The 14464-nt window shown below is 43.8% G+C and overlaps 1 protein-coding gene across 2 annotated transcripts in view; it reads left to right on the plus strand.

Moving 5' to 3' along the window:
- The window catches only part of COL22A1 (collagen type XXII alpha 1 chain), a 292457-nt gene that overhangs the window by 194680 nt on the left and 83313 nt on the right, over positions 1-14464 (plus strand). For both annotated transcript variants that reach the window (XM_046641629.1, XM_046641628.1), the window contains 3 exons: positions 1611-1715; positions 4097-4141; positions 10903-10980. In XM_046641629.1, coding sequence (XP_046497585.1) covers positions 1611-1715; positions 4097-4141; positions 10903-10980 — 228 coding nt within the window. The remainder of the gene's footprint in view (positions 1-1610; positions 1716-4096; positions 4142-10902; positions 10981-14464) is intronic.

Here is a 14464-nt window from a genome sequence, read left to right on the forward strand (position 1 = left end):
GTCATATGAGTAGAACACCCAGATTAAGCAAGGGAAAAAAATCCTGGCCCGTCCACTATGCCTGGATTGTACTACATCTAAAGGGTTGTTCTCCATTCTGGACACATTGTAAGTATGGCACTGACAGACTAGAAAGTGGTGACCACCACGCTGGAGGTTTTCTGAGTCTAGTTGAACGGAAGAGAAAATTGGTGAGCTGTCGGCACATCCAGCCTCTAGGGGGAGCCAAACCCCGTCCTTGGCTGAGCTGAGGTGCAGGCTGAGGGCCAAGGCCCTGGGCTGGTTTTGGAAGGAACCTCAAGTGCTCTGCAAAGTGGTAAAAATCTCTGACACCAGGGCATGCTGTCTCTTTCTCTCTCTCCCACTGTGTCCAGTGGCTGGCCTGAGGCTTGGGGAAGCTGATCCTGCCCATGGCTTGGAGAGAGTCCTCTCTGTCCCTTGCTTTGCCCATCCTTGGTACATTGTCCCTCACCTCCTCTCCATCAGGGGATGCCTGGAGACATTCAGGTGGCAGCTGAGGCCCAAGGGAGGCCTGCATTGGAAAAGGAGTCCTGCAGCTCACGTGGTTCCACCCAACTTTCCACAGCATGGGCTGCCACATGGGGCTCATCGTGGCTCTGTGGTCAGAAGGGTGAGCATTTGCCAGGAGGGAGCTCAAAGCACAGGTCCCTCCCTCGTCCGATCCTGGCACTTGCTCTGTCTGTTTTGGAGCCCGGAGCTGTGTTCACATCACTGCAATTCTATCGTGTGAGGAGGGGTTCGATTTTGTCCGCAGAGCTCCAGGGCAGAGGTTGAGGGTCAGATGTCTGGAATATTTCAGAGAGGGCTATCTTGGCTGAAAGTAAAGAAACGCTATGTAACAGAGCTGCCCAACAATGGAATGAATGGACTGGGAAGGTGGTGAGCTCTCTGCTCTGGAAGGAGTTGAGGCAGAAATGGAGGACTGTCTGTAAGAGATGCTCCTGATGGTTTCCTGCACTGGGTGGAAGGTTGGACTAGGAAACCACCCATGTCCTTTCTGTTCCCATGTTCCTCATTGTGTTTGTTTGCTAAGGCTGCTGTAACAGAGTGTTACAGACTGGGTGCCTTAAACACAGAAATGTACTGTCTCACCATTCTCACCCTGTCTGGAAGTCCGACATCAAGGTGCCAGCAGGGATGGCTCCTCCTGAGGGCCATGAAGGAAGGATCTCTTCCAGGCCTCTCTCCTCAGCTTATTGAAGGCTGTCTCCCTGTGTCTTCACATTGCCTTCCCTCTGTGCATATCTGTGTCCAAATTTCCCCATCTTATACAGACACCAGTCATAGTAGATTAGGGGCCACCCTACTCCAGTATGACCTCAACCTAACTTAACCAATTACATCTGCAAAGACCCTATTTCTAAATTGAGATACTTGGGGTTAGGACTTTAGCATGTGAATTTTGGGACGTGCAATCCTATTGCACACATTACGCAGGCCATCATTCTATGCCCTCAGAACGGATGGTCTTCCTGAAACAGTCAGGGCATTGCCAGGAAGCCTGCCAACTCACTTCAGGTTGGTCCACCATTGAAAAGCTCACCATCTGCATATCATTGATCCTAGAAACTGTCTACTTTTCTCTCCAGGGAGCAGCAGGTGAAGAAGGGAGCCCAGGGCCAGCTGGGCTCAGGGGCGATCCTGGTGCTCCGGGGCTCCCTGGGCCACCCGGAAAAGGGAAAGATGGAGACCCGGTAAGTGTCAGGTCCAGGGGTTTCTATGCCCCAGACTATCAGGCTAGACTAAAAAAGAAAAACAAAAAAAAAGGAAGACTCACTGGCCAAGGTTTGCAAAAACTGAGTAGTAGCCAGGGAACCTGGGCTGATTGGGAAAGGGGCATGGTGTGGGGGAAGCAGCGTGCTCTGGTGCCTTTCATGCAGCTCAATGTCATGCATGGACTGCTTGCTGTGTGTCAGGCTCTGGGCCAGGTGCTGGGGACACAGAGACGGCCTAGTGTGTATGATGTTGAAATGCTAATGACTTAATGGGGAGAATAGTCGTAGACACAGAATACTGGAGCTTGGACCAATCATGGGTGTGCACACAGAGAAGAGGTTTCTTGATCCATGTGTAAAGTCAGGGAAAACCTCACAGAGGAAGTAGCATTTGTGCCAAAAGTGAAAGTTGAGAAGAAATTATTTTGGGGCAGAACAGCACAGGGAGGAAGTTCTGGACAGATAGACTGTGTGTGCAAACGCGTGAGGATATTATGTACTGGGGACTGGCAAACATTTCATCATGTTTTGAATAGAAAGTGAGATGAATTAGTAAGTTTTGCTGCGGTAACAAAGAACCCCAGAATTTCAGTGGCTTTCAACTCTTAAGAAAAGGCCCTGTGTTACCTTTGACACCTGTGATAGGACTCCTGCGGCTCTACCTCACTTGTCTTCACATTCTGGGTCCCAGGATCAAAAAGAAAACCATGAATAAAGGAGATGCTCTGTTTTCATAGCAGGGACACACAGTGGCTCTTAAAGCTTTTGCCTGCACGTCGTGTACATCATGTCCACTCACATGCCACTGGCTAAAGCAAGTCACATGGTCAAGCCCAATATCAACAGGGCATGGATCATTTTCCCCCCATGAGAGGTCTTGCAAGTCTATTGGGAGTCAATGGGCATGTATAAGTCTCTCACAGGGAGGGGAGTGAAGAATTGGGACCAATAATGCAATCTGCCTCAGTTTACCCAGGCCCACTCTGAGCCAGGCTCTGTGCTAGACTCTGAAGACAATGAATAATGTGACAGTCTTCCTCTCAAGAGCTCACAACCTCATAGAGAGGGACAGATGGACCAAGGTTCAAGTCAGACCAACTCGCTACCTGTGTGACCTTGGAGAAAGGTCTCAAATTCTCTGTGCCTAAATCCTTCATCTTTAATCCTGAATGTGAATTTCCTTTAATCCCCAAATTTGAATTATCCTAGGGCCTACCACTTAAGGAGTAAGTGAGATGATTCATATAAGTCCATAGTGCATGCCACTCAGCTAGCTGTCCTTATAGTAACTAGTGTAGCATTTTCTTGTACCAGGTACAAAGCACGTTACACTTAATCCTCATGACTACCTTGAGAAGTGAGTGCTTGTCTTAGACTGTTTGGGCTACTATAACAAAATACCATTAACTAGTGGCTTATAAACAACAGAAATTTATTTCTCAGTTCAGGAGGCTGGAAGTCCAAGATGAAGGTGTCAGCATGTTGAAGTTCTCATGGAGGCCCTCTTCAGGGTTGTAGACTGCCAACTTCTCACTGTGTCCTCACATAGTGGGAGGGGCAAGGGATCTCTCTGGAACCTCTTTTATTATAAGAGCATTAATCCCTTTCATGAGAGCTCCACCCTCATGACCTAATCACCTCCCAAAGGCCCACCTCCTAATCCATCACAATGGGTGTTAGGATTTAACACATGAATTTGAGGGGACACAAACGTTCAGACCATAGCAGTATCACTTTATTTTATAGGTAGGGAATATGAGGTTCAGAGAGGTGAACCACTTGCCAAAGTCACATAGTGAGAAAGTGGGAGAGCTTGTCCGTGAACCCACAGGGACCGGACCCTGCTTTCTTTCTTCACTCTGGCCCTTTCAGCCAATACTTCCAAAAGTAGACTGTGATTTTAATTCTGGCCATGCATACTGTGTCAAGCAAAAGCTTTCAGCCTGAAATTGAAGACTTTTCCCATTGACTCCCCTACATCTTGATAGCAAGGTCAACAAGAAAGAGATCAGGCTTTGGAATCCAATGAGCCCTACTTTGAAACCTAACCTTACCTTGGTTGTTGGAGCCTATAAAATAAGGATCTGAAGTGGGAAAGCAAACTAAGAGACCAAGGGATTTGCTCAAGTTCACATAGAGGCAGTAGGTGGCAGAGTCAGAATTCATACCCAAGGATTTTGTGTCTCAGAACGAGGTTGTTTCCTTTGTACAAGACAAGTCATAGTGGTACTAATGTGGGGGAAGACTCCCATCCATCTGTGGACCCCCACAGCATAGGGTGCACACAGTTAGGCATGTGGTGGACAGGTAAGCGTTCACTCATGGTCCCATGATTGTCTTTGTATCATTCATTTCCTCAGGGACTTCGTGGGCCACCTGGATTACCTGGACCTCTAGGAAGCAAGGTAAGTATTTATCCAAGCAAATTGTGGATGCCATGGGTTTCATCTAGAAAGAGGCCTTGGAAAATTTAATTGTTAAGTATGTCTGGTCACCTCAATCCACTTCCACCTTCTTTGGTTCATCACATTCCACTTGACTAAAGGCTCTATGACTCTGAACTGTGGTATTGAAATAGTTGCTACACAATTGGTGCTTAATAAGCATCAACTGATTAAATGAAGTTGCAAAAGATGGTTTCAGCTGGCAGAGCAATAGATCTTAGCAGTGTTGTATTGTTAGTCTAATTGTGGTAACAGTTGATCCCCAAACTTCAGACTCTTAGCACAATAAAAGTTCATTTCTCATTCACATTAAGTCTAATGGGAATTTTGGTGGATGGAGAGTTCTAATCCACACAGTCATTCAGGGACTCACACTCCTTCAGTCCAGTGAATATCCCACACTCTAAGACCTCAGTGTCTTCTACCAAATCCTTAGTATGCAGTGGTAAATGAGGGAAAACACAGTGGAGGATCTTGTGGAAAGATTTTAGGGTCCAGACCTGCCAGTGGTAATTCATTCCCACCAACCTCTTGACACTACAGGGGAGGCAGGCGGTCATCTAGCTGAGCCCCAAGGAGGAAAGGGAAACACTTGGGTCAATGCTAGCAGTCTCTTCCTCAGTTCACTTGCAACCACAATTCAGAAAAGATGGCTTTGCCCATTAGGTAGTATTCTTAAGAGAACTTTCCTGAGTGATCAAGGAAGCTTTCCTGAAGTTATGCTTATACTGAGTCACTCATTCATTGACTCATTTATGCATCAGTTACCAATGCATTTGTTATTTCGTTCATTGCACATCCGCTGAGCCTCTGCCACGTGTCAGATCTGGGGGTGGGCTGTGGGATGACAATGATGTATGTGACGTTTTCCCAGCCGTCCAACAGCTCAAAATGGATAAACAACCAGGCCAAAGCAGACAAGTGCTAGGAGAGAGGGAAGCTTGAACACAAGCGACCTTGGAGGAGGCTCCCTGACCCAGCCTAGTTTGACTAGAAGGCTTCCTGGAGGAGGTGACATTTATCCTGATTTTCAAGTGTGTGTAGCAGTTGGAAGGGGAATAAAATGAGGAAGAAGTACTCTGCAGGGGTACTAATGTGGGGGAAGACCCTGAGGCATGACATAGAATGTGTTCAGAGATGAGTCTGTACTGTAAATATGCCCACATTCAATGAAAAATTATTTGACCAATTCAAATACCTAAACTTCAGAATGTGGGTGAAATAGTCAATTATGGACATTAGAATGTTTATTCTTTTGCTTTAGTTTAACATATATATTCAAAAATCACATAAATGAAAGTGTTATTGTATAATTATCATATTACTTTTTACCTACTTGCATATATTTATGAAAACAAATTTTTAGAAATGTGTAGAATGTGCCATCAGTATTATTGCTAGCTATCCTGTGAGCCACTTTCTGAGTACACTAGCACATTTCTAAAGCACATCACCTTCCATCCCAGCTGAGTTATTTAAGCTCTTGGAATCCATATAGACTGCCATTACTGACAGTTCTATCTAAAGCCCCAGATATTCATTTGCTTAATCATTGGACAGTTTTTCTTTTTTCCTTATATTCTGTAGCTGTATCTTTGGGATCTCAGCCACATAATCACAGATTGTATTGCTTCTTAAATTGTACGTAAAAGTCTTGTTTACAGTAATATCCAGGATATAAAGTTTGAGGCTTCAGGAATAATTGCTGCCTCTACTTTAGACTTCTTTGTTTCGTGTTGTTTTCCCCTATTCAGGCAGCTGACCTCTAGAAGCATCCAAGCTTGTACTAATTGAGGTCATAGTAGGCTAATGTGCATCCCCCAAATAGTAATTTTATTGCTCATGATCAAAGTAAAAAGAAATGAGCAAGTTCTTTGAGTGATCTGAGCAAATACATAGCAACTCCTTATTTTCTGATTTAGAAAAACATTGGAAACAACTTGTCAGAATTTGGAGGCATATGAAATATTTCCATGTGCCTGGTGCAGTGGGCATGTGTGGAGAGGAGCAGGGAGCCGGACCCAGGATCTGGAGAACCTTGTGAATTAACAACCAACCTAAGGAGTATGTCTGAAGTTCCCCTGTGATGTGGTGAGCCCAGCGTCTGACTGGCAGTGCTCACATGCTCTCACTTTTCCTTCTAAAGGTGGAACCTTTGGAATCTAGAAGAAATTGATTGCCTCTTACAAGAAAGGAAGTCAAGGGCACTAGAAGTGTTGTCTTAAGATGTTCTTTCTCTGTGATAATTATTTATGAGCTTCATAAAATCTATCTCCCAGGCAGAGTTTGAGGAAAAAATTAAATGATATAATACAAATAAAAATAGTTGCCTAGCCTTGTGCTTGTCACAGGTACATGCTTAATAAATATTAGTGATCCTTATTATTAGATCTCCCTGTGGAGCCCGCTTTGGGGTTGCAGCAAGAAGGTGAGGAGATAGAGAGGCCTTATCCATCCTTGCAAGCATGTTGTTGGAGAGAGAAAGCCCAAGCAGAAATGAATGGAGGCAGCATTGAAGAGTAGAGAGGCAGGCTGAGACCCTGGGGTGAGGAGTGCAGAAAGCCTTGACCTGGGGTCCAACTGACCAACCAGTTTCAACTCCATGGGACCCAGGGTAAGTCTCGCTGTCCCTTTGGCCAAATATCTCCTCCTATTTAAAATGTGTAAACAGCTGACCCATTCCAATGTTGATATTATATACATTTATCAGTTAGAATGTGATTTAGAAATAAAGGTTTCCTTAGTCAACTGGCATTGGGAAGGTAAGTTGGAATTCAGAGAAGTCTTTAGTTGGAGAATGGGGAGCTCAAGATGACGAACGAGAAAGGAAAGAAGGGGAGATGGAGAGAGATACCAAAGGGAGCTCCTGCTGTAATCCTTGCCTTGGTGCTGTCCCTGGTGCTGATGAAAAGCAACTCCTGGAATTAAGGAAGGGAGCCATATAAAGGTTTTCACTGGCATCCCCTCAGCCCATCCTAATTACTTATAACTGCAGGAAGACTCTTAAAGATGCCTTTCCTTCTCTTGGATGGCACTGCTTTCTAGCAGGTTTTGCCTTCCATGCATAACTGGATTAGGATCCCACCTCAGCCTCCTACAAGATAGGTGACTTACAGCCTTATTCTTTCTGAGACTCTTGGTTCCTTTTCTGTATACAGGAGTAAAGCATATTTAACCTCCAAAGATCTCCTGTGGAGAGAAATGTTCTCATGGCACATAGTTGTTGCTCAATAAATGTCATTCTCCTTCTAAGACCCCACACTTCCTCGCTAATTTCTTCCCTGGACACTGTTGAAATGGCCCAGAATGTCTTGCAGCCAAAACAGGAACTAAAGTCAGTATTATAGAGTCTAGCTCATGTGCCCCTTTTTAAAAAAAAAAAATCATGAGCCTTCTTGCTTTTGCTGACAGAGCGTTAAGGTTTTTCAATCATTGCTTGGGACCATTTTTTAAAAGTTTCAGTCCATTAAGCTACGAAGTGTTGTTGCTTGGGGAAAATGTTAGCATCACAATGGGCTATAAACATTCAGATGGAGCCAAGCCTGGCTACTCTGCGGGAGAGAACAATCCATGACTCAGATTCCAGGCTGGGGTGGGAGAGTTCTTTCTATCATGTTCCTTCCTCTGTAAAAAGCTGATTTTGGTCAAAGGCAGAATTTAGTACCTGACAAAATGTGAGTGATGATGAATTTATTTATTCCGGCATTCAGGCAATTGCTATTAAAGGCTGCCACCTGTGCCAGGCCCTAAGCTGGGCATTGTGGATGCAAAAGTGTATAGATATTGTACTCAATGTAGGGTCTGACTCATTTTAGATGCTTGATGAATATTTGTTGAATAAACGTGTACATGAATGAATGGATAGTTTCTTTTAGTTGCGTTGAATAAATGGATAAATGAATGAATGGATAAATACTTTTAAGACACTTACATAGAAGTCAGAGGGTCAGACAGACAAAATGGGAGGGTAATGTGTTAAGATTAATGTATATACAAATGTCTTCAAGAGGACAGAGAGGAGCACCAACAGAGGTGGGTTTATGGAAATGGAGTGATTGGGCTTAGTCTTAATTGATGGGTAGGAGTTTGGAAGCTTAGAACAGGGACAGAAGAACATCCCCTAAGGGGAACACCATGTGCAAGAAGTAGGGGTGTAAACAAACAGCATGGAAGGATACAAATTCAGTGTTGTTGTGGTTTAGCTGGCAGTAGTTAGGGTTTGCTGATGTGCAAATCTTGGGAAGATGGGGAGCCAAGCTAAAACAGAAAATTGTAAGAAAATCTATACTAAATATTTTAAAGAGAAACTGAGGTGCAAAAGGATATGGATTTCTCTGATATTTATGGGTTTAGTTTATTTTCTGTCTTCTAATTCTGCTGATAAAATGATAATAATACATCTGTAATACTCACTGTTAGCATAGTCTCTTAGCTTTCAGATGAGTCTTTATAAGAGATATGGGAATGTCTTTTTTTTCCTAATGATAGAGGATCCTAAGGTGCAGAGAGGTTATAGGACTCACCCAAGGTCACAGGACCAGGTTGACATTGTCCTGAGACTGGACATAGGGTCACCTGACTGCCGGTTTGAAATCTTCCTACTTGATGCTCCCACTGTTGCAATGTGCTGGTGACTGATACAACAGTGATCATAGTCATTTTTAATTCATTATACTTTTTTCCATATTTCCCTCTTTTCTTGACTTCTCCTTTCCCAACCTTTCCTGTGCATTGAAGTCAGATTTTCTAGCAATCCCAAGCATCTTGTACTTCCCAGAATCAGCCATATCACATTATTCCAAAGAAATAGAATGCACCATCTGGTACTTTGGAGAATTTCAGGAGGGGACTATTTACAGAAATGAGGCTGGGGAAGAGGGATGCTATGGCTCTTAGGAGTGTGGCCACCCCTGGGCCCAGAGAGACAAGGGGAAGATACAGTGTTACAGAGCCTAGTGAGAAGTTTGGATTTTGGTTCATCTCATTTGTGAGAACTTCACAAACCTTGTTTCTCCCAATTCCCGTGAACAAGATTTCTCTTCAGAACTTAGCAGTGAGTTTTGAAAATGGACAGGGCCCATGACTGAGTCATCTTTTGGTCTTGGATCCTTGATCACTGCTCACAATGAGTAAACAAAAAACATTAGTTGAATGAATATGTAACTTACGTACTCATCCAAGAAACAGTCATACTGCAGGGAAAATAAACCATCTTAGAAGTATTACTTTTCTTAAAAGTCCAAAATGCAAAGTTTTCCAATTGAAATGATGGTTAGAAAGGATAAGCTGATTATTAATTGGACTTTTTTAATACTTAAAATCATAAACCTTAATGAAGCAATGTGTTGCCTAGCAATATCAGGTTCTACCTGAAATCAACTTTCTGCACATTGTCTCATTGGCTCTTCATAACAACCTTCTAAGTCTCTTTCCATTTGTCATACAAGTTAACTCATGCCAGAGATATTAAGTGGCTTGAACAAGGTCACCTGCCATTTCAGTATTAGGCTTGGCGGCAGTTCAGCTGACCTGATAGTGCACAGTTCCTTACACAAAATTGTTGGGACCATGTGTGTTTTGGATTGAAATTATTTTGTAACGTAGAAAGGTAGTAATTTACAAACTATATATATATATATATATATATATATATAATATTTACTCTGGTGTGTGGGGCATACTCGTAATCAAGCTGATCAATATTGATGCAACAGAAATGTGTAAATATCTATACAGAATGGGATAACTAAAGATTGTAAATAGGCTGTGTCAGTACATGTCAGGTTTCGCTGCTGGGTGAATTAGGATAAGCACTCATTTTCAGAGATTGAAGATTTTGAAATTGTGGATAAGAATGTGTGACTCTGTCTCAGCTTCCTTCTGCGGGAAATTGCAAACAGAATCTCTTCCCCTTTTCTCTTTCCTTCTCCTTTTCCTCTTCCCATCAAAGTCCAGAATGACAGATACATGAGAACAGCAATAACCACAACAGCTACTTGCACTGAGTTAAGTGCAAGACACTCTATCTGCATAATCTTGTTTAATGAGCACGGCATCTGTGGTCATGGCAGCTGCTATTCTCCCCTACCCCTTTGTAAATGAAGAAACTAAAGCTCAGGAAACTTGTCACGTTCTTAAATCAACAGTTAATAAGTATTGAAGCCAGAACTTAATCCCAGGCATCTGACCCCTAAGTCCACGCTATACTAACCACTATGCTTAAAGGTGAATGTTGTACTCCATCATCCGTACCCCTCCCAACCCCTGGAAAAGTGCCCCACAAAATAAAGATACTTTACAAATTATTGGTGAATTGATGAATTAATTTTTCAGTAATTTGGAAACTGAGTTGAAATGTGGGTACTTGTTCAAATCTGGGGTGTGGTCAGGGTGTGGGCATGAAGAGGTCTGGAGAAAGCACAGTAAAATGTATAACTGTGATCACACGGGGTGGGGTCATAATGTTATAATTGCATTTGAAGCCATGGTCAAGACTGGGGCACAGTCAGTCTTGCAAGCTGCATGATTGCAGTTGGTGGCTGTGTCCATGCGTGGTGGTCTGGACAGAGTGATGGGCTGCTTAGGTGAACTGTCGGGAGCACGTGGGGTCCAGGTGCTAGATGAGAGTGCATTTGGCACAGTGGGAGGAGCATAATTCTTTTTGTACCCTTGCCCTCTCCTTCCCAGAACTGACCTCTTCATCCTATTTTTTCTCTTTCTAGGGGGACCGAGGTGCACCTGGGATACCTGGCTCTCCCGGCAACCGTGGCGACCCAGGCATTGGGGTTGCTGGCCCTCCTGTGAGTCCTTATTCATCTAGCACTGCCTTGTTCTTGGGCCACACAGCCATTCCCTGCTGGCTCCCAAGAATGTGCAGCCTGGGCCTTACTGCAGGGACACTCCTTTTCAGCTAATCTGGTAGTGGGTCACTGATCCCTGGGTCAGTCAGGGTGATAGGTTTGTCTACTGTGGCTGCCATTGTTACTAATTCTTACTGGTGTGTTTCTTATGGGTATAAGATTTCTAGGGAGACCACGACTTGTCTGATTCAAAAATGAGAGAACAAAATCATGGAAATTAAAAAAAAAAGAAAAGACTCTTTGGCCAAACTTGGGAAAAAACTGAGTTATAGCCAGTGGAGCTGAACTGGCTGAGGAAGGTGTGTGATATGGAAGAAACAGCCTGCTTTCATGTATTTAAAGCAAAAGTGAGTTCATTACCCCTCTTTCTCCAATTGGTCTACAGGTGAGAACATAAATGGAATCAAGAAAGGTTTTAATACAGTCTCCAAAATAAAACCTATGAAGTGATCCTCAAACTGTTAGTTTTGATGAATAATTCACATCAGTCTCCTGTGTATGTTTGCAGACTCCCTGGAGGTGGTAACTTTAGGAATTGTAAAGCCTTTGAGCTATAAGGGATGTTGAGGATCAATGATGTCTGGGCCCCCATCCAAGCTGAAGATTGCTTTCGATATCCTCAGCCAGACTCCATCCTATTACCTCTAGAAATAGAAGACAAATTTCTTTCAAAGCTAGTACATCTGGATTTAAAATTTAGACAATTATTTCCATAGAGAATAGGCAATTATTAGAAATTTCTTTCCATAGAGAGTATGATATGATCTTCTGTATCTGCCTCCCATTGGTTCTAATTCTTCCCTTTGTACCACAAAGAGCATATCCCCCCACTTTACTGAATGGCAACCTTCAGAATTTAAGGCAAATTTTCAGTTCTGGGGTTTTATCTTCTTCTGTTTAGTTCCTTCTTTGCTAAAGACACTATATCCTATTAATGCACCTTAAAATTACATTTCCTTTTTTTTTGATGGTTACATTCTCTTAGTCCATTTGAGCTGCTATAGCAAAAATACCATAGACTGGGTGCCTTATAATAACAGAAATTTACTTCCCACAGTTCTGGAAGCTGGAAGTCCAAGATCAAGGCACCAGCAGATTCAGTGTTGAGTGAGGGCTTGTTTCCTGGTTCATAGAAGGCCGTCTTCTCACTGTGTCCTCATGGTGGAAGGGGCAGGGAGCTCTCGGAGGTTTCTGTCATAAAGGCACTAATTCCATTCACAAGAGCTCCACCCTCACAACCTAATCACCTCTCAAAGACCCCACATTCAAATACCAGCACATTTGGGATTTGGTTTCAACATACAAATTTTGGGGAGGCACAAACATTCAGTCTGCAGCACCTGTCTTGCTATTATTTAAGAGAGGCTCAAATACCAAGTCCTTTTCAAATGCCATTGCTAAGCCTCATCGTATCCCTACTACCCATGTATTGTTGTTGTTGTTATTACTGTTATTATATTCACCCAGAGCACAATCTAACTTTACCCCTAATAAATGTAACCTGAGTATAAACCAGGGCAGCACATGGCCCAGTCTCTGCTTGGTTTTGCTTTCAAGGAATGTAGGCCACAACCCAAAATGATTAAGGTAATACCATTCTTCATTTGTGCCTCGAAGAATTTGACAGGAAATCCAATTTACTACCCGCAGTATCACTTGTACAATAATTTCCTTCCGTCTGTGGCCCTCTTCCATCCCAGAGTTGGTCTTGGGCCTCTCACTCTCTCCCTGAAATTCTCCAGGGCACTCTCCTCTCTGCCCTCCCACTCTCCTGCATGCCTCATTCCCCACCGGAAATGGCCACCTCACTTCTGCTCCCACTCCCTCCGGATGGGGGCTAATTTCAAGATGGTAGGAAGACCCAGTGGCTCTGTTTCTCCTAAATGTCCCTGGAAACACTGGAAGAAGACATGTAGAATCCCCTGGGAAATGTCTAGTTTTAGTCCAACTGTTTTTTCTTTAAAAAAACGCTTATCTAGGATTTCTGATGAACAAAATCCTCCACTTCATTACATCAACTTTGTCTTTTGTCTTTGGCTATTTTTTCATCATTTGGTAACTGGAAGAAACAATATGGCAAAGATTCAGTGAAGAAACACAGGTATTCAGGCTTTCTTATTTCTGAAATCTTCCTTTTAATGGGGCCTGATCAGCTGGAGTTAGGATTCTGAATCAAGCAGGAATTACCCCTTAGGGTAGAAAACTGACTATAAGTGAGACTGCAGAACTGTAACCTGGGTGTGGTCCTCCCCATAGTTTAGCAAAGTTCTATGTGTTCAATCTGCTCCCCGAGGATTCACCACACCAAGCCCTTAATCAGAAAGCCAGACACAGAGGTGGACACAATTCACCCCACCTGCCACATGAGAGCCAGTTAAAATCACCATGAAATATATTCCTGCCTAAGTGATTCCACCTGAAAAGTAATTGGCTGGCTTCAGCCAGGAGGCTGTAAGTCAATGGTTTAGTGTCTCTCCTCCACTTCGCCTTATTAAAAGCTTCCGAAGTGGATGAAACCTTATTGAATTTTCATAAATCCTGTCTTTGGCCACTAGTCTAGGCTGCTAATGGCCTGGGAATCTGCACAGAGGGTTCAGGCCTGTGCTAGAGAGCAGGTGTGTGGATAAGGGATGAGGACAGGTGTGTGAGTTCACAGGGGATGCATTTGCCCCTTTACAGGGTCACTGCCATTTGCTGAGTGGTTCTGTGTCTCGTCCTATGCTGGGTCTAGAAGCACCACATCCACTACCTCCTCAGTCCTGTGAAAAATGTTTATCACTTGGTGAAGGCTGGGATCCTGCAGAAGCAGTCTCTGAGAACAGGATTCAATGGCAAGCAGTTTATTTGGGAAATGATCTCAGAATTCACCACATAAGGAGTGGCAACGTGAGGGAATGGAAAGGAGCTAAGGGAGGATGCGTTGATGAACAGGTGTCATATGTGAAGACTCCCACAAACTGTATGGTGCAGTTGGAGAGCTGTTCTATGAAAGGGGTGGCAAAGTTGGGGTGTTAGTGTACCACCTTCTGTTGGTCATTGGTTGAAGGCTGCTCCCTGTGGAGCTGACTCCCAAGAACTGTCAGTTTGCCCTGCACTTGGGCCAAGCATCTTCCAGTAATTATAGAAATCCCTGGGGCAGGCACCTGCAGCAGGGAGCTGCCATGTTGGTGGATGTCCAGGGAATTTGGAGGGGGCCACTGACTGTGTCTGCTACATCATTCTTTTCCAGACAATCTGAGGTTCAGAAGGTAAGGTGACTTGGCCAATGTCATATAGCTAATCCAGGGCCAGGGCCAGGACCAAGGCCAGGGCAAGGATGCAGATCACTTCCCACATCCTCCAAAACCAGTTCTCTTCCTCTGCAGCACCTTGCTTTGTGGCTTCAGCAGGATGAGCAGGATTATTCATTTCCATTAAGTTCTCG

The sequence above is a fragment of the Equus quagga genome, chromosome 16 (genome assembly GCF_021613505.1).
Source record: "Equus quagga isolate Etosha38 chromosome 16, UCLA_HA_Equagga_1.0, whole genome shotgun sequence".
In the NCBI taxonomy this organism is placed as follows: domain Eukaryota; kingdom Metazoa; phylum Chordata; class Mammalia; order Perissodactyla; family Equidae; genus Equus; species Equus quagga.